The sequence below is a fragment of the Prosopis cineraria genome, unplaced genomic scaffold, assembly GCF_029017545.1.
Source record: "Prosopis cineraria cultivar Desert tree isolate PC_DT_omini unplaced genomic scaffold, ASM2901754v1 PC9, whole genome shotgun sequence".
Taxonomy (NCBI): Eukaryota; Viridiplantae; Streptophyta; class Magnoliopsida; order Fabales; family Fabaceae; genus Prosopis; species Prosopis cineraria.
Genome location: NW_026555340.1, coordinates 24,551,239 through 24,570,318, shown reverse-complemented (window position 1 = coordinate 24,570,318; position 19,080 = coordinate 24,551,239). Strand labels below are relative to the sequence as shown.

Sequence of the window (19,080 nt, the reverse complement as noted above, 5' to 3'; positions counted from 1 at the left end):
GTTAAAGAATAGAATTAATTTCTAATCTTGTAATTAGTTATGATATGGATAGGATCGAATTTGTCCTTTGTACTGTACAAATATGCTCTATATTATCCTTATATACGTATCACAATTGTATTGAATATTCTACACTATATATATCAATGAAGGAGCTAGCCTCCATATCTAATTCTTCATCAATATATTTGCTCTATCTCTGGTTTTTCTATCTCAGGTTTCCAATAGAAACTAGGCCAAGTGCATCACTTGCTTTTTTCAACTAGAATGTTGAAATCATGTACTCTCCACGTGATGTGCTTTACTTGGCTGACTAGCCAAAGATGCTCATATCTTTTGATTACCTCACAAGTTTTAGAAGAACCACCTTTTGATTGCTTGGCTTTAATTTGTATCAGGCTGATTTTCCTATGCAATTTGTTGTAACTTGTTCAGACACATGTCTACCACTTTGATTTCAAAAAAATAAAAAAGTTTGTTTAGACTGTAGAATTAGTTAACCTGAAACATAATAGTATTTGAATTAATATACGATCGATCCATGCATATCCATTAGCTATATTTTATTCATAATTTAATTGATTCTATATCCATGGTTGAACATTAGCTTGACTCGTTCATCATGACAAACCTTTTTTTTATATTTGACGAACCGAGATTTAAACTGACCAATATTATATCATCTTGCGCACAGCCTTGGCCTGAACATTTTAAAAAGATTTTATTAAATTAATATCTGAATTGATTAAAATCTAATTTAACATTGTGTTTGGAGGTAGGAGATTTAGATTTGAATTTGGATCCACAAAAACTTATATTTCTTAGATTTGATCCAAATTCAAATACATATTTTATTATATTTTTTTAATTTAAATTTTTTCTTACACTTTAATTACTTGAAATGCCGGTAATTCTAACTTTCTCAAGATTTTCTCATTTCCCAAATTATTAACATGTTTGGCTGCCTATTAAAGTGGACACCAAAATAGACAAACACATGTATAAACACCCACAGTCACACATACACCTTATCAAAACCAAAATTTAAGTGTACTACTGTGTTTCGTTATCGTATTGTATATACATTGTCCTACAAAAGAGTACATTTCCATCTTCATATATATATAGATATTCACATCCTAAGTCAGCTGAATCTGTATTAGGCCAATTACTCAACACAATCAACTATAGACTTGTGTACAACTTTTAATTTTAGTAACCATTATCCGTTTCCATCTGGTGAATTTGACGCTGAAATATTTATTGTGGTTGGAGAATCAGCCATTGAATGAACACAGTTATCTCTGGAACGTGGACTAGTGCCGAACGAATACCTCTCACTATAAGCTCTAGCCATTGAAATGGGTTTATGCCAAATAGCACTTTCTGAGACTATCAGTGCTACAAAAGTAGCAATTCCCGTGACCAAGAAAAGCCCTTGAAAACTATGAAATGTGAGGCTCGTTGTAGTTGACGACACTTGTCCAGTCTGATCTTGGGCGCCTCCACTATTATCATCCCCAAAATATTTCTTCTGAATGTGATCTATTGTATCACTCCCAGTCACATTCAAGATAGCTCTTAAAAACCATCTGCTCGATAGGTTGGTCCACCTATCATGAAATCGGATCCAAATTTATTGAGGTAAAGTTTAAGAAAAGGAATTTCGTCAAATATGGCTGCGACACCACCTACTTCGCTTCCTTTTGCTAAAGCATCTTGATATTCTGAAAGGTTACTCTAAGCCCTAAGCTTGGAGGGATCAAACTTTAATCTCTGCACCAAAAGTTCCCTTATGAAAGAGTTAGCTTGATATCCAACGTAATAACCCCCTTTTCTTAGATTATTCACATTCAAAAAACTAGATTGTAGCTGATCCACTACAATATCGACGTCAAGCTTGCAGTGTAACTCTGCATGAGCACAAACGCTAATAGTAGCCAAACCATTAGCACAAATCTCGAGCAGCTCTTGACTACAACCTCTCTTGAAAGTTGAACACATGTACAAGATATAGTAACCAAAGGAATATAATGTAGGAATGAATAGAAAGAAGTGAGTTTTAGAACTTACGATCAGGAAGCACGGCCTGTAATAATGGAAACCATAGAATGGTGACTACGTTGAGCTGTTTCTGTGAAGTTTGGGATCCTCTTTCTGGAAAATTGTTGAAATTGCGTTCCATGATCAATATGACGAAATCGATGATGATAGAGGCGATGGCTATGCTAAGCCACAAGCCCCAGCTGAAGGGTTTCATAAAAATCCACGCGGTTAGGTGCCTCCCATATTGAACTGTCACTAGCATCGATACTCTTGTCTGTGTGTATGGCAAAGTAAAATCCCAAACCTTGAACGGTTGGCCACAATTGTCACATCTCCCACCATAGCATCGTACTGTGTTCCATTACATTTGACGAGGACAAATCAAGAAAACGTTAGTTAATTAGTATTAGTTTCTCATGTCAGATGTAATGAATGGAAGTTTAATATTTAGAAGGGCAAAGAAACTCAGTTTAATGATCAGTAGCTAACCTTTTTATTGTGCACATATATCTTTATTTCTAATAGAGATAAGAATATTCAAAATACAGTCGCGTATTAAATATTTTTTATATTTTTATTAATTATGTGATTACAACAACACACATAATAAAAAAATAAACATGCCATCACCAAATGATTTAACGTTTGCAAGAGTACAATGTTGAAAACAAATATTACAATAAAATAAAATAAAATGGCCTTGGATATTTCTCTGATTTTCATCTGTCTTGCTCCAATTTTCTGTGGTCACAACGTCCGGAATCGCAGTTTCATGTTTAGATTGGGCCATTATTCCTCCCCGCCCAGCCCACGAAGTCACCCGTTTGTGGGATGTCGTACTTAATATCACAAACTGACAAAGCCCATGACATTTTTGGGCAGAATACAAGCCCATATTAGTTAAATAAAATTGGGATTTGAATTGTCTTAATTTACAGAAAAAAATGTTACATTTTATAAGCGCAGCACTTTTTTTATTTTTTTTTTCAATTTATTGCTACAACTTTAGTTTACTCCACCGTCCAAAAAATAGAAGTTTCAGTGTTGATCCATCCCCAGTCACGTGATGGTTTTCATGCGCCGTCCGGTTTTTTGGAACTTTCGTTCGAATTGACATATTAATTAATGACATATAATTAATTTACCAAGTCATAACAGGGAGAGTAATTTCCTACACTTTCTTCAATGTTCATCAGTTTTTAATTATGAGAGCTCCGTTTATGTGACTTTGTGGGAATTCAGCGGTCCTTAACGTGATGGATATTCTTATAAATAAAAAAATCCTGATGGAAAAATTAATAATGTGACTTGGATCAAAAAAATTCTTGTCTTTCCACCTTATAAATAAAACTGCAAAGACTAAAGAATATAGAGAAAATTAGCTTAATGGCCTCAAAAAATACAACTTCCATAAATTATGGATGAAGTTTTTAAATATTTTGGAATATGTCCCATTCATAAAATCAATTAGATGTGTTTTTCTTTTTTATCCTTAGAATAAATTTATTATTAAAATAAAATATATTTGATTTAACTAATCTTTGGTTGATTGGATTTGTCCTTTTGATCATCAAAAATCATATTGTCCGTGCTCCCTCTCTGATTTATTATCTCTGAATATTTTCTTCATCATATTTTTGGATCTGATTTTTCTTGATCATCATAATCATCTTTTATATAATGCTTTTTTTCATCAAAATTTTTTATCTAATTTTTCTGGATCGCCATCTTCATCACAAAGCTTTTCTTCTCTCTCTCTCTCTCTCTCTATTTTTTCTAGATATTACGAAGAGGACATTAGACATTAAAAAAGAACTCCATTACTGATCTATGATACTATATCATTGATATATAACTGTACATTAATGATAAATAAATTGGTAAGTTAAAATCACTGATATGACTATATTATATATCATTGATATACTATTGTAGATCAACATAACCAGACAATCAAATATAAACTTGTTTATAATCGATACGCAGTTGTATATCAATGATATAGTATTACAGATCAGTAACACAAAAAATACATAATTATTTTCTCAAAATAGATCAAACAAAATCTCAGGAAACTCTCGCTTGAACTTTAACTTTTGTAACAGAGTTTGATCGAACTTTCTCACCTTGGATCTGCAACTTTAGTGTGACTTTGTGTAAAAACTGCAGTTTCAAACTTCTTCACCTTGCATTCGTGATTTTTCAAATTGAATCTGTAGCTTTCAGTCTGCCTTGCCTTGCGTTCTTGTAGTCTCCTAGCTAAATCTCGAACTCTGTTTATCCATCAGTGTGAGCTGTTTCATTGTCTACTGTCAATTTCTTCGTCATTGTGATCAAGAGTGCAGTGTCATCCCACATCTTTGGGTGAGTGAAAGTGAAACTAATGTGAAAAGGGGGAATCAAAGTATTGTAGTGTTAAAGGGTAATTTTGTCTTTTGTATCAAAGATAAATAAAAAAACGGCCATTATCTTAATTTAAGAAAAGGTAGGTTATTAATTTTATTTAACTATATAATGTTGGCTAAATTTGCTAAAGTCCCAAGAATATATATATATATATATATATATATTTAGCTAATTTTCTTGAAATATGCTTCAAAATACCGCTCTGAGAATTTGAGTGGCCACACAAGGTAGAGACTAAAGACGAGGAAGGCCACACGTTGATCTTTTATTATTTTGACGCTTTCCTTGAAATTTCGAATTTTCGATGGTCTCACATATAATGTTCCAACTTCAAAGGTTTTAGCTACATATATTTATGGAAGTACAGAAGTTAATATCTCCAGTCCAAATTTCGACTGTGCTTTCGAAACATAGATTTAATCACGTCCCCAAAATAGGCTAGCCCGAGGAGCTACCTGTAGCTCATTTTATGTCTGGTATAGGCTGAAAAATTCCGCTTGCGCTTGGGACTAGCTCATGCAGGCTAAAATGGGACGGGCAAATAAACCCGTTCCGCCATTATCTTTTTTAAAATCAAAATTTAAATCTAAATTTGAAACTCAATGTCAGGTCCAACTTAATTCAGTGTAATTAGTTGTAAATTAGTTGTATCTCAACTGAATTGGTTATGTATTATGTTGATTAGTTACTGTGGGGTACGCTCGTGTGTGTGTGCATATATATATATATAGCTCCTGATGTACAGATATTGAATACCAATAATTTTCATTTTAACTTGGTTTTCTTTTTACCCCTTTCGGTAATGCTTAACGTGATGAAAAATGAATGTTGAATCCAATAAATTGGCATATGAAATAATGATAAGAAAGCAAAACAATGCTTGAAACTTGCTTTTCCACTTGTAGGTCTATGCTGTTGTAAGTTATATAACTTTAAATTAAACCTCACATGATTAATTAATCTCTGTCAAACATATTTTCCTTGAAGGACTACTCAACTTGAAAATGCGCATAAGAAAAGGAAAAGACCAAAACCAAACCAAGAAAATATGCTTCACAGATGCCAAAGTCCAGAACTGTTGAATAAATACACGCGCACGCACGCATTAATATACAATTACACACCCACAGACGGTTTTCATGTGCCTGAGCTCCAAGACAATCTTGAATATACTTAACACAACCTAATTAACTGGCTCTAAAGTCTAAACTTAATTATCCGAGCAATGTTTAAGTACCCATTTATAGAGTTAGGGAATAGATGCCACCAATTTCTTTTCGTGCTTGTATTCTCCATCTCCTGACCCAATATTTTCTCTGTTCATAGAACCTTCTCCATCTTCATCATTTCTTCTTGTTCTAGAGCCTTCCTCTGACATATTATTGGTTCTTGTGGAACTCCGGCTCAAGAATTTTTTGCTATACATTTTCATTAGCATGACATGTCTTCTCCAAAAACGATGTTCAGAGATTAACAAAGCTAACAGCGAGAGAATTCCGAATACTACGAACAAACCTGCAAAGCTATATGCGGTGAGGCTGGAACTGTCATCATTTGATGACAATGAAGAAGATATGCCATCATCATCACGAGTGTTAAAATATCTATCCTCAATGTAGTCCATTTCTTTACTCTGGCTTATATTTAATATGGCTTGGGAAAAGTACGAGGTTATGGTCGAATCCTTACGAAATGCCTGAAAAATTATGCAAATGTTCGAACAAATCACATGTTATGATTAGTATTGGAATTTACAACCATGTTAATTAGACAAAGGGACCAAACAAATATTATGCATATACAACACACCAATGTTTATGTTTTTGCTATTATTATACCTCAATGTACCAAATATGACAAAAGTTTACAATATAAATTATCTTTATACTCTTTCCGTTTAAAAATATAAGATATTTTTAATCAAATCTCACCCCCTAATAAAATAGTTATTTACTTTTCAATTAACTCTATCTATCCATATTTACTCCTATTAAACACCCTACAACAAACATAAAGTCGTTATAATAAGGGCACTTTTAAAAAAAGGGCAATGATTACACCTTAAAAGAATAAAAATGTTTTCTATTTTTGAACATTTAACTTTTCAAAAAATGCCTTACATTTTTGAAAAGAATGAGTATTATTTAGTACCTATTTGGTCGTTAGAAACGAAAGTAATAAAATTGATATAAATGAAATTGATAGGAATGTTGATTACCATGTGAGCTTATTTGATATCTGGGTGATCAAAACAGAGCAACAACAGAAAAAGGTATGATAGAGATAAAGAGCTTGAAGGAGGGAATGAGTTGATGAAGGGCAGAAGGTAATTTAATCACAATGAGAATTTCTTTAGTACAGGAGTCATGGTTCACGAGATATTTAGTAGGTGTCATGATTCCACTAAACTTAGTAACAAGTTTTCGGACGAGAATGATGATGCTAAGATCAATGTACAAACCAAATGTACAATATTGCGTAGAGTATAATGGAGATATCATTCACGATGCCCAGTGTTTGAATTTATGCTTATTCTTACCAAATCCCCTTACCTATCATAAATGCTTAATTTTGGAAACATTAATTACTAAAGGCAATAAAAACTGACTTTAAATAATTTTCTTAATTAGTGCATAAGTGTGAGATACTTGTATTTAGGACAAGTAATACTTTACAGCAAAAAAAAAACACTTAAATGAGATAGGAAAAGAGAATGGAAGCTCACAAAGCCAAATCCAGCAGTGCGGTGCCTAGGCCCCACCATGGCATAATTTGAACCATATTTGGCAAGGAAGACTTTAATGTAGGGAACTTCGTCAAAAATGGCATTGACACCGCCTCTTTGGCTTCCTTTGTCTAAAGCCTCCTTATATTGTTTAATGCCTGGGTATTCCTTTACCCTTGAACTGTCAACTGTCAAGCTATCAACCAATAAGCTGCTTATGAATGAACCATAGTGGCATCCAATGTAAATTTTAGGGTTTGTTATAATGTCATCCTCACTAGGGTAATGAGATTGAAGTTGGTTTACCATCAAAATTGATGATAAGCATGCACTATAACTTTGCATTAGTATAGATACCAGAATCAACCACATCACCAACACAAACCTTGAGCAATTCCTCGCCAATAATTCTCCTGCAAATATACAAAAGACTATTCATGTTTTCTCTTATGTTGCACAAAGTCAATAGAATATTTGGAAAATATTGAGAGAGAAAATTGCAAACAAAATATTGACTAGGTTTAAGACTCACTTTCAAGAAAAACTGCTTGCATTATAGGGAGCCACAAGATAGAAACCCCACTAAGTTGTTTTCTAATGGGAGAATTTTCAATTGTTGAATCTTCTTGGACATTGTGTTCCATGAATAGTATGATACCTCCTGTAAAAATACAGACCACAACAATGCACAGCCATATGTCCCAACTAAATGGCCATTCAAAAATCCACATATTCAAACGTGGATCATTTCGAAGTTTCACAAGAATCCTCACATCATACTGTGCATATGGTAATGTAAAATCTACAAAGTTTGACCTATTTGCCACTATCATCAAATCTGCCACTGCAGCATCATACTGTTCATAAAAATCAATCCATAAAACCACAAATACAAAAGGAGAACCCAAAAACACTAGGCTTAATTAGGTAGAAGAGTCCTTCAAACTTTTAAAGGAAAGCAAATTTAAAAAGAGAGTCCAACCTAAAAGATTAGCCTATTAATTAGTTTAGTGGAAGAACTCATTACACTTATAAATCACATTTCAATTGTGAGGCTTCCCGATGTAGTACTTATAACACAAGTGTTGATTATGGTAAAGAATAAATTCAAAACACCCTGCTGCAAAAAATAGTGAAAAACTTGGATATTCTAGGCCTGACCAACCTCGTTATACAGTCAGCTGGCCTGGTTTGCTTGAACAATATTAGAAACAAATCTCTTCAATTGTACGTATTGCTACTGATGAATTGAAAAGAGAGAAAAGAGACTGGACTTCTGTAAAACCCATGTGACAAGAGGTGAAATTAATCTCTCTCTCTCTTTACTCCAGCACCAATACAATTAAGGAGATCCTCATCAATACATGCATCCAAGACAGTAAATTAAAGTGTCTAACCTTTCCTTCATTAACCTGGCGGATGAGTGCTTCGTAACCCCCAATAGTGTTTCCATTTTTGTCTACAAAAGCACTAAACTCGAAAGAAATATTGTAGTTTGAACGCTGAAGATAAGCTACTGCAGCCAAGAAAATGTCAATAGAATAGCCAGTAACGTTCACGAGCTGACTCTTGTTCAAAGGATTCAGTTGTGTATCCACAAACTGGACGAAGCTTACTTTCTTGGGAACACCAATTATCAATTTCTTCCCTCCCTGGAGTGAGCCTGCATCATCGCCTGCGCCAATCTGAGCTATTAACAACACAGCACAAGAAAACATTACAAGATAACCATGGTAAATGTTATTTGGGTTGGCCATCTCAAAAAAAATTATCTGAGCAATAAAATGGAGAAACCAAGAAGCTAGCTACAGCTATATACGTAGTCTGCGTTTGTGCAGCTACGTCCCTTTATTTTTATATATGCTTCGTTGATGAACTAGCACGCCCGCAGTTTGAAGGTTTCTTACCAGTTGACAAGCTATAATTAATTTCGAGGAAGTTCAGATTAGAAAGCGACGTATTCTAGAATATGTTAAACAGTCTCGCTGAATAATACAGGACACCTTAAAGATGAATGAATTAAACAGAGCTAGTCAATGCCTTGCAAAGGAAGTTGTTATAACTAACTACCCCCTCCATTTTTATTTGTGAAAAAATATCATTTTTTACTTATTTTTTATATAAATAAAATCACTTATTTCAATAAACATTTATTACACATTTCATAAATCACTCCTCATAATTTATATTGATGAAAAATAATTAATGCATACTTATATTGATTAATATAGGATATTTTAATCTAATTTTTTTACTTCCAAACATAATTATTGTGGTTAACAAACTTTCTTAAACTGTGTGATATATTTTATATATATATATATATATATATATAAACATATGGAGTACATGTTTCGGATGTTGTATGAATTTTAAAATATAATACACTATAAAGCATTTATATTCATAACACATAGAAAAAATATATTTAAATTAGGTTCTTACAGGTTATTTTATTTTAATTGATTTTTTATAGTTTAATCAATTAAATTTTTCAATCCTTAAAAGTTAAAATTCTTAAATTTTTACTTTAAAAAGAAAAATAAAAACTTTTATAAAAAATAATAAAAACATAAACAGTATATTAAATTAATCTTTTTTTGGCTAAAAATATTAAATTAAATTTTTTATAAATTCTAAGAGTTTTTTTATGAAATTTAATAAGTCATTATTAATTTTAATATTCAAGAGTTAACATATATAATAAATTAAATTATAATATTTTAGTTAAAATAAAATAAATTATAAAAATTTAATTTAAAATTAAATAAAATGATAAGGACCTGTAAAGTATAGCAGAAGACTTTTTTTTTTTTAAGCAACGTGATCATGAAATTGACTTTTTTGTAGCCTTCGAGTCTTGTCAATAATAGTGGCTTTTCAATGGAACAGCTTCAAATGCACTTATGGAATCACTGCAATGGAAAACCCGTTTGCTTGACTTCGACCTAATAAAATTTACGATTTCGCAGAAAAGAAAATGTGTTATATATATATATATATATATATATATATAATTAAAGTGGATTGATCTTTTACATGTTAAAAAAAAAAAAAAAACAAATTGACTCCCTAAATTATAATAAAACACCCCTAAAATCTTAAACTCATTTTTAATTTAATGTTTACCTATAACTTTTAAAAATAGTACAATATAACCCTTCAATTTATGAATTGTAAATTTTATTAGATTTTTTTATCAACGTCTTTTCAGAGTTTTATATATTATAGATAGGTTAATTCAAAAAAAAATATTATATAAGGGTTAAAATAACAATTTAATGTTACTTTATTATTAATGTATCACTTTAATTTTTATTGTTTTATAGTCCCTCAAATTTTTATTATAAGATACTTTTAACTGTTTCACGTATATTAAAAAAAATTAATTTTTTATATCATGAAAAAATGATGTGTACTTTTATTTTTATCATTGGTTTTACATAATATTACAACTATATTAAATATCTTCATATTAATCAAGAAAGGATAAACTTAAAAAAATAATTTAATTATTATAAAATATCTTACATTTTGAATAAAAAAAATACTTGTAGAAGGTGTTTCTTTAGATAGAATTGAAGGGAGTATTTGTTATGATAGGTCTAGATATTCCAGTAGCCTTGCCTCTATTGGACTGATGCTTTGAAAATGAATTTAAATAAAGAGCAGTTACGCCATCAATAGCTAAATCGATAGAACTTTTGTTGCCATAAAAAAATTTCCAAATCTAACTCATATCAATCTATTTCTCCTAGCCAGGGGTTGTTCTAGAGAGAATTCCTATGACATCAATAGGCATGGAAAAAGGGCAAGCCAAAACTTTCACAAGAAAGTAGGACTTGGTGGAAGTAGCTTAAAGAAGTTATTCCAAATTTTAGCATCAAGGCGAAACTATGCATAAGGGGTAGCCTTAACTTAAGTCAAGAAGGAGGGCTTAGGAGTACTGAAAATTTCTAATGTTCACAGTTCAAAGAAGGAATTTTTCCCTTACCTAATATAGGATCTGAGAAAAAACTCAATACAAGCCTGTTGGTTTCAAGTGAAGTACTGCTTTTGGCAGCTAGGCAACCTATTTTATCCTGTTTCCCTTTTATACTCGGTTCTAAAATCTTAGTGATAGATCTCTTTCAAGCTAAGCTCAATCTGCTTTCCCTACTAGCATCAGTACCAGCCTTAGCAACACGCTCAAAGACATTTTCAGCCATTTCTGACCATTTTGAGTGAATCAAAAAAAAATGAAAAAACCCTAGTTATAGAGAATGGAAACTCACGTCATAATATCTCCTGGTATTGAATCTTCTGATTTCAGGGTTGAGGGAATAAGGTGCCTAGCCTTATTCAAATGTTGATTTGCTCCCTCTCCTCTTACTTCATTCGAGTGATTACGTACTTGATTCTTATCGTTCTTTCCCCAGCAATCAAATTATCTTTTCTATATTACATACCTCCTGCCTTCCCCTTCCTCCTCTTATCTTAGATATCTACCGAAATAAAAAGGGCTCCTAAGCCCAATCTCTATAGTCTCAACTGCCAGCCAACTTTCTGGATCAATGCCCTCTAAGGCATGAGTGGAAGACATTATCCTAGCTATAGAGTATCTTTCTAGGACCTTGAACCAACATTATAGAGACAGCTTCAAGTTCCATCCTAGTTGAAAAAAGGCAACAATTGAGCTATTTATGCTTTGTACCCCTTGAGATTCTAATAGATTTATCCTTACTATGATATCAAGTGTCTTTCTTCTCAAATCAAAGTTAAGTGCTCCTCTTCTCTTGCCGATTCTCTTCCATCTACTTCTTTCACTTTCTTACTCATTTTTTTAATATAATAATTAAATGCTTATTGCTAGCTGAGCTTGTCTGGTCAGCTTTACTCAACGTCTAATTAGAATCAGTAGCTTCTAACCAGCAATTTGCTTTACTCATTGTTATTATTCTTGCTAGTGAATGCTAACTTTGCAAGATCTTCTTGAATGATCTTTCTATCCAGGTTGCTTGCTTACCAAGTCAGGATGGCCCTTCACTCCGATCCCTAGCAATCTTCACTCCTCTCGCTTTGCCTTTATCTGATAAGGACTTCGCCTTAGTAATCTAGGGGCCTGTGCTATTAAGCGGATGCACATTAGAAAACAAGTAATGGCCAACTATGAATAAAGGTGCTTTGGCGTGAAAGCTTTAGTTATGTAAAGGCATTAGTATGCATAGCCGTTTTCTTGCTTGCTAGACACGTGCATCCACTTAGACGCGCTGCCATTTTCTTGTCGGGAGGGGGAACGAACGAACGGTAAGAAGATTGTCTTCTCCTTCTTGCCTCAATATAAATTATTGGCTAGACTTTGATGGTTGATCGCTCTCGTAAGTGTACGAGATGACAATAATAAATTATTTGGAGTATTCTAGATGTCGAACCCACAGAAAAGTTACACTTTTACTAATTTAAATAATTAATAATTCAAGAAAAATAGATAAAATAAATAATTTTGATGAAAATATAAAGAATAAAAATAAATAAAGAAAATAATGATGATAAAATATAATCACTTAAAGCGTTGGGATTTAGAATTCACCCTATAGTTTGCTAGTTTCTACCCTTTGAATTGACTCTGATCAATTATAATGACAACTATTTCTAAAATATCCTAATATTTTTCAAATTATTAGTCCCTTTCTAATTAGCATTGAATTAGTTTCCACGATACCTAAGCAATTAATTAAATTGGGAATCTATAGTTTAAGTTATCACAAATTTCTAAAACCATCCCTAGCCTAATTATTTATGTTTATTTTTTAGATCTAGGTTCTCTCTTCACCTCCCAGTCCATCAAGATTACCTATAGATTTAATCAAATGATGGCCAGTCATTAAATCAGTATAAAGAACAAGAGGAATAAATATAATTGAAAAAATAAAAATATTCATAAATATAAATGCAAAAAGTCAAAATAAAGAAAATAAAAAACTAACTACTCAATTGGGCTACATCCCTACTCCAACTGGATAATTTAGAAACACATAATAAAATTAAATAAAATTATTCTAAAATCCCCAATCATGAAAAATGATCACAGAGAAAATTAAGAAGTAGAAAAGAAATAATTATGAATTGTAAAACTCCTCAACAATCTTGCTTTCAACCTTCAAAATGCTTCTACAAGCTCCAAATATCTCAAAGAGAATTTTTGAGATACTCAAATAAGTGATTGCATGACTTTCCTCTTATTAGAGGGAGTATTTAAAGTGGAGGCTCATCTTTTTATTCCTAATCGACGTGGGACTCTAAGAGATATATATATATATATATATATCTCTTTTCCTATTCTCTTTCTTTTACTGAATTTATTCTTTTTCTCTACAAAATATAAAAATAAAAAGACATGAGTAGATTTTGTATTAAAATTTCTTTCTATCTTATAATTAAGTGATGAGAGAAAAATATATAAATAATTAAATAGATATAAAATCTTAATAAATATAATCAAATCCAAACTAAAATCTACACCTATTTAATTATAAAATATGCACTTATCGATGGTTCATACGGAATGAAGTAACTAGTAGAGGTTTTGTTTGAGACAAAGATATAACAACAAATATGAGCTCGTAGAGATTTTGGATGATCTTTAATTTAGTACTAATTTGGTGTAATTAAGCCTTGAACCTTATTGTGAGATAACACTATGTTGCCACTATTATTTAAAAAAGCCAATATCTTGCTTCCCCTTCCCCCCTCTCTCTCTCTCTCTCTCTCTCTCTCTCTCTCTGTCTAAAGAAGCCAATATCTATGCTGATTATAGCAATTAGTGACCACTAGCTCATGATATGGATGTTGACCTCAAGATATTTGATTCCCTTCCCCTTGTCTATAGGAATATGCCATATATGGTCGGTCATATGTTAATTTTGACCATGTCTGTTAATCTATTCCCCCACACATCGCGGCCATTTGTTATAATTAATTTCATCCCTAGGCAAACAACTAACTAGCAATAGTTAATAAAGTCAAGATGAGCTGCTTGATTGAAGAACAAACTTACATTCTAATTAATACAATCAACACTTGTTAGAGATGCATGAATATTATTTATATTTGACGAAGACGGCATAAGTCCTTAGCTTGTTCTTTTGGTCAATAGTACTAAGTCTGATCTTACCTTAAGTCATTAACGATCCATTATAATTTTCCATCTCCTTAATTTCTAGGGCATTTATATTCACAAATCGTAAATTTTCTAAACTGCGCGGAAGCTTGCTTGCTTATTAGAATTAAACCAATAATCCAGAGATTCTGTATAATCAAGTATTCAATTCAAGCTCTGGCCATTTAATAATATAACAAAGAGCAATTCCCTGAAAATTACTCAAGATTTATACAACAGTTAATCTCTCAACACCGTACAAGACGTTAATTGCTCATGTTGACTACTATCAAATTGGACAAATTAATTTCACCTAAACAACATAAATTAATCAAATGACACTCAGTTTGTTTTTTGGAAAATGACAATTGTGGGCCTTTAAAGACATCAATGATAATTGAAAACCTCAAAATATTGAAATGTTTGAAAACGATCATAATTTTTATTTGCAATTAAAATACTTCTAATTATTTAAATAGCCAATAGAAAGTTGCTCATGAATTTAAGGAAACTTGGTTATGGACATATGAAAAGTCAATTGTAAATAAATGGATAGCTTCATGAATATTTACATCATTACTTATAAATTTAAGAATAACTGCTTATAAATTTTTGAAAAGTTACTAAATTTATCAAAAGTTAATTGTGATTGGATATTCAAAAAAAATGAGAGAATTCATAAATTATTGATTTATGATTAAAACTATTTATATTTATTATAAATAATGTTTCATATATTCATAAGTGACATTTTTTAGATTCACAATTTTTTTTGCTAGATTTTATATTTACAATTGACTATCCTAAATCATGAGTATACCCCCCGGCCCCCACACACCCGCTTAATATAATACTTTTTTAAATAAAACATGTAATATAATGCTTTATTAGTGTGTGTGTATGAACCAATGTTGTCATAACAAATTGGGTATTGTATCGCATTGGTTCACTCAACTATGTTGAAGTGATAGTTACCGATCTTAATTAAAATAATATAATTCAAAAATATATATGAAAATAAAAATATTTAAGGTCATATTTAATTTATTTATATCATTATCATACACGTCAATTTTATTGTCAGCTGCACCAACATTATAATAAAACTATTGGGAATGGCAATTTGAATTTTAAAATATAAGTTCATGAACTATTTAAACCCTAAACTCATATTTAATATATTTTAAATCCTTCACAATTAAATTGTTCCCAATTGTTAATTTTAAACAAACATAGGACTGTCATCAATTTTCTCTCTCTTTGCCTTTTTGCCTCTCATTCCTCCCTTCTAATCTCTCTCTCCTCTCGCTTTGCTCTTTGTCCCTCTTAGTCTTCAAGACTGAGAATCGATTATAGATATTTCGGTGTTCTGAAACGGGTCGCCTCGTCTTCACTGTTCTTCTTGCTGCTACATCAATGCGACTTGCATTGTTGTAAAATGACCAATACCATCTTGAGCTACCACAAGATGTGCCTTCATTGAAGATGGCTTCAAGCTCAACAACCTCCCGTCACGCTAACAAAATCAACTCGAAAAACCATGTGTGTCCTAAGGATACAGAAATGAAGCCACCGAAAGTCTCAACTTCTTCGAGTTAACAACAGCATTACTCAAAGCGTGCATGAACATCTACACAAACCCTGAACCTGTGATTAGCATGAGTCCATTTCACCGAATACTGAATATTGAACAAGTTCCCTGCTCGATGATGAAACGCCATGTTGATGGAGCAAGTGTGGAAAACAGGGGTAAGGGTGAAGGACAATGACAACGGAAAACATGGCTAGGAGAGGAGAGAGGATGCAGAGAGAGAGAGAGTGTGTGTGTGTGTGTGTGTGAATCAAATGAGGAAGAACCTTATTCAGCTAAGTGGAACCTGGAAATTGTGATTAAAACTCAAATATGGGTGAAAATCCAATGAGGAAGAACCTGATTCGGTGGACGAGCCTCGGCCGTCGAGTATGAAGAACAAAGAACTGAAGTCCAGTGAGAGGAGAAAAAAAAAATGATCCGGCTGTCGATGTACGAAGATCTAAACGAAGAATGAGTTAACAACTAAAGCTAATGTCCAAGATAACTTTTGTACAGCGTCGGCCGTCAAGCAAGAATGAAGAACTGATTCAGCCGTCAATGAACCATGATTGAACGAAGATGAAGGAATTAATTAAGATTGGACGCTGGTGGTGTTGTGCTATGCTATTTGATATAAAAGTGTAGAGATGTGATGCGGCTGGGAGAGGCATTAAGAATACTAGACCTCACCCACGTCTGCTAAGGAGAACAAAAGTCTGAGCGCCACTGCCTAAATGACGGATGGTTGCTCCAATTTAACAGCCGGACCAAATTGCTCCAAGTATAATTATTTAGGGGTCAACATACACCAATAATGAATTTAGGATTTAAATCAGTGTTGGGCCTATAGTTCTGAATCTAAAGTGCCGCTTCGCCCTTAATTTTTTATTAAAGATAAAATTGAGTAACTTAAATTTATATAAATTAATTTTGTGTGCATTTGGATGTATAAGAATTTAAATTTGAATTTAAACTAAATCCTTGATTTGGATGCTAGATTTCAAGAGATTTGGAAAAAAACAAAAAGGATTCCAGAATGTATTTTTAAATGTTCAAGAATAAAATGTCAAGGTATGAATCAAATAAAAATACCTTATCCTCTCTTTAAAATAATTAAAAAAAATCAATAACAGAGAGAATGTATTTTTTTGGGACCAACAGTACCTTATCTCTTTGATTTAATAAATTTATGCTCATGTTCCCACGAAATTAAACAAATATAATGTTAGGAATTTGGTAAACATATTTCTAATGTTATCTGGTCAAGCGACATTTCTAATTTATGTTCAGCGTAAATATTGGGAAGTGGCAATTAATATATATAAAAAATCTTCCTAATATTAATCTTGTTCAGATCAAGAACTCCCTCTAATTTTAGATGTAAGAGCTGGTTAACTAATTCACATATATTAAAAAAATTAGTAAGTTAATTATTTGGAAAAAAGGTGTGTTGTTTAAATACCAATCCTTTTTATTATTTATACATCATATGAGAATCTCATATAAAGATAGTTTGGAAACAAAATAAAAAAGATGAGAGATAAAAGAGGTTAAGATCTGGTTACCGAAAAAAAATAGAGAGAGAGGTTAAGATCTTATACTGAAGAGCAAAAAAAAAATCCCAACTAGCTCTTACATTTAAAGATTTTATAAACACATAGGTAAGGCTAATTAATTGGAAATAAGAATGACTTGGATTGCGACATTGAGACGGAAACTTCGGAGAAGATGGAACAAAGTCAACCCTAAAACTAGATGAGACATGATGTCACCAACCTAATTGTGTCATCAACAAATTACTAATTCTACTTATAACGGCTTCCCTTTTGATTGATTAATTCCTTAACTATATTATTAATAATGATGTGTAAATTATTAAGTGCTTGGTGTCAAGCATCAATATCTATTATTATAATAAAATTAATGAGATGATAAAACTTTTAATCCCTCAAATTTTTTTAAATTATATCTTTTAAATTTATTTTTTATTAATTTAATTTTTAAATTTGATGTGGTTATTGATTTGATCATTAACAAGAAATCAAAGTTGAAAAAAATGACTTGTCAATTGCGCGTTGATATGATATGTATGGCTTACTTGGATTTTGTGACTGTATGGTTTTGTTATATCGTTTTAAATTTACTTTTCAGCGAAACTTACAATGATAATAATTTAAGTTAATTATTTAAAGCCGGCTGATGCTGACATGAAATAATTTTTTAATGGAGCAAACTTGTATTATGTCTCTAAGCCCTGTTTATTTGTTGAAAAAGAATGGATTAAAATAAATATCATAAAATTAAAATATAGTGATCAAGACATGGATAAGAAATAAGCCAACCATGTTCACAAGAAGAATAAATAATTCAGTTCATGATGTTGAAAGTCTTGATTTTTGAAGTTTTGTAGTAAGTGTGACAATTCTCACATTTAAAGTATGTTATGATATTAAATTTTTTTCATATTTATTATAAATAATTGAATAATTTAATTCATTTTTATTTTTTATTTTTTTAATTTATTCCATTCTATTCTCGTTCAGCAAGCAAACATTATATATATATATATATATATATTATAGCTGTTAATGAAACTTCATTAAAAAAATACAAACCCTATCTACCCGTCTTAGTGCTTCAAATATGAATACATCGCTTCTCATCTTCCTCTTTGGCGCTGAGTCTTCCTCTTTAAATGTTTCCTATATTTTTGTCCTCTATGTGATTGCATGCATCCCCATCAAGACTCTGCTCGTTGAGGCTTTTAGTTTTCTTGGTCTTGATCCATGACAGCAAGTAAGGCTGCGCAAAGGATTGAACGAAATTGAATTTTGACTTAACTCAAAGTTTAATTCTTTAATAAAAAGGACTGGTTTAGGTAATTAGTAGTCCGATCTAATTCAGTAATAACATGAAAATTAACAGGATTGGACTTGATCCATAGAAATGAAAAACTGATCTTATTCGTCCAGTACTTACTTAGTTTTTTTTTTCCTTTTCCTTTATAAGAAGTAATAATTCATTTCAACTTAATAAACTTAATTAAAATAATAAAAATATTTATAATCATAACAAATCTATAATAATTTCCAACAACAAGAAAAAAATTACAGTTATAATCCAAATAGTCCAAATTATTAGTTTGAGCGCGCGACTGCATCAAGAACCAAACTTATTAAATTATTAATAATC

The 19,080-nt window shown here is 31.6% G+C and overlaps 1 protein-coding gene and 1 pseudogene across 5 annotated transcripts; both read right to left on the bottom strand.

Annotated features, from left to right (window-relative positions):
• Positions 1-1,222: 1,222 nt before the first annotated feature.
• Positions 1,223-2,918, bottom strand: LOC129319701 (glutamate receptor 2.8-like; annotated as a pseudogene).
• Positions 2,919-5,476: 2,558 nt separating this feature from the next.
• On the bottom strand, positions 5,477-9,010 carry LOC129319965 (glutamate receptor 2.7-like). 5 transcript variants are annotated; one of them, XM_054965080.1, is made up of 5 exons: positions 8,794-9,005; positions 8,575-8,693; positions 7,710-7,838; positions 7,178-7,590; positions 5,477-6,148 (listed from the first exon to the last, which is right to left on the bottom strand). In XM_054965080.1, the coding sequence occupies exons 3-5, from the start codon at positions 7,819-7,821 to the stop codon at positions 5,702-5,704; spliced, it is 972 nt and encodes a 323-aa protein (XP_054821055.1). In that variant the 5' UTR covers positions 7,822-7,838; positions 8,575-8,693; positions 8,794-9,005; the 3' UTR covers positions 5,477-5,701. The 5 variants fall into 5 exon arrangements, 4 of the variants coding, with proteins under 4 accessions (XP_054821055.1, XP_054821056.1, XP_054821054.1 ...); XR_008595568.1 differs by having other exon boundaries at positions 7,178-7,365; positions 7,563-7,590; positions 7,710-9,010; XM_054965081.1 differs by having other exon boundaries at positions 7,178-7,373; positions 7,563-7,590; positions 7,710-9,006.
• Between the last annotated feature and the right edge of the window lie 10,070 nt (positions 9,011-19,080).

Excerpts from the sequence above, each read along its gene's own strand:
- LOC129319965 (XM_054965078.1), bottom strand. The coding sequence starts at position 8,010 with ATGATAGTGGCAAATAGGTCAAACTTTGTAGATTTTACATTACCATAT. Across the intron at positions 7,591-7,709 it reads GCAAGCAGTTTTTCTTGAAA|GAGAATTATTGGCGAGGAAT; the intron begins GTGAGTCTTAAA and ends GTATATTTGCAG. Across the intron at positions 6,149-7,177 it reads GCACTGCTGGATTTGGCTTT|GCATTTCGTAAGGATTCGAC; the intron begins GTGAGCTTCCAT and ends ATAATTTTTCAG.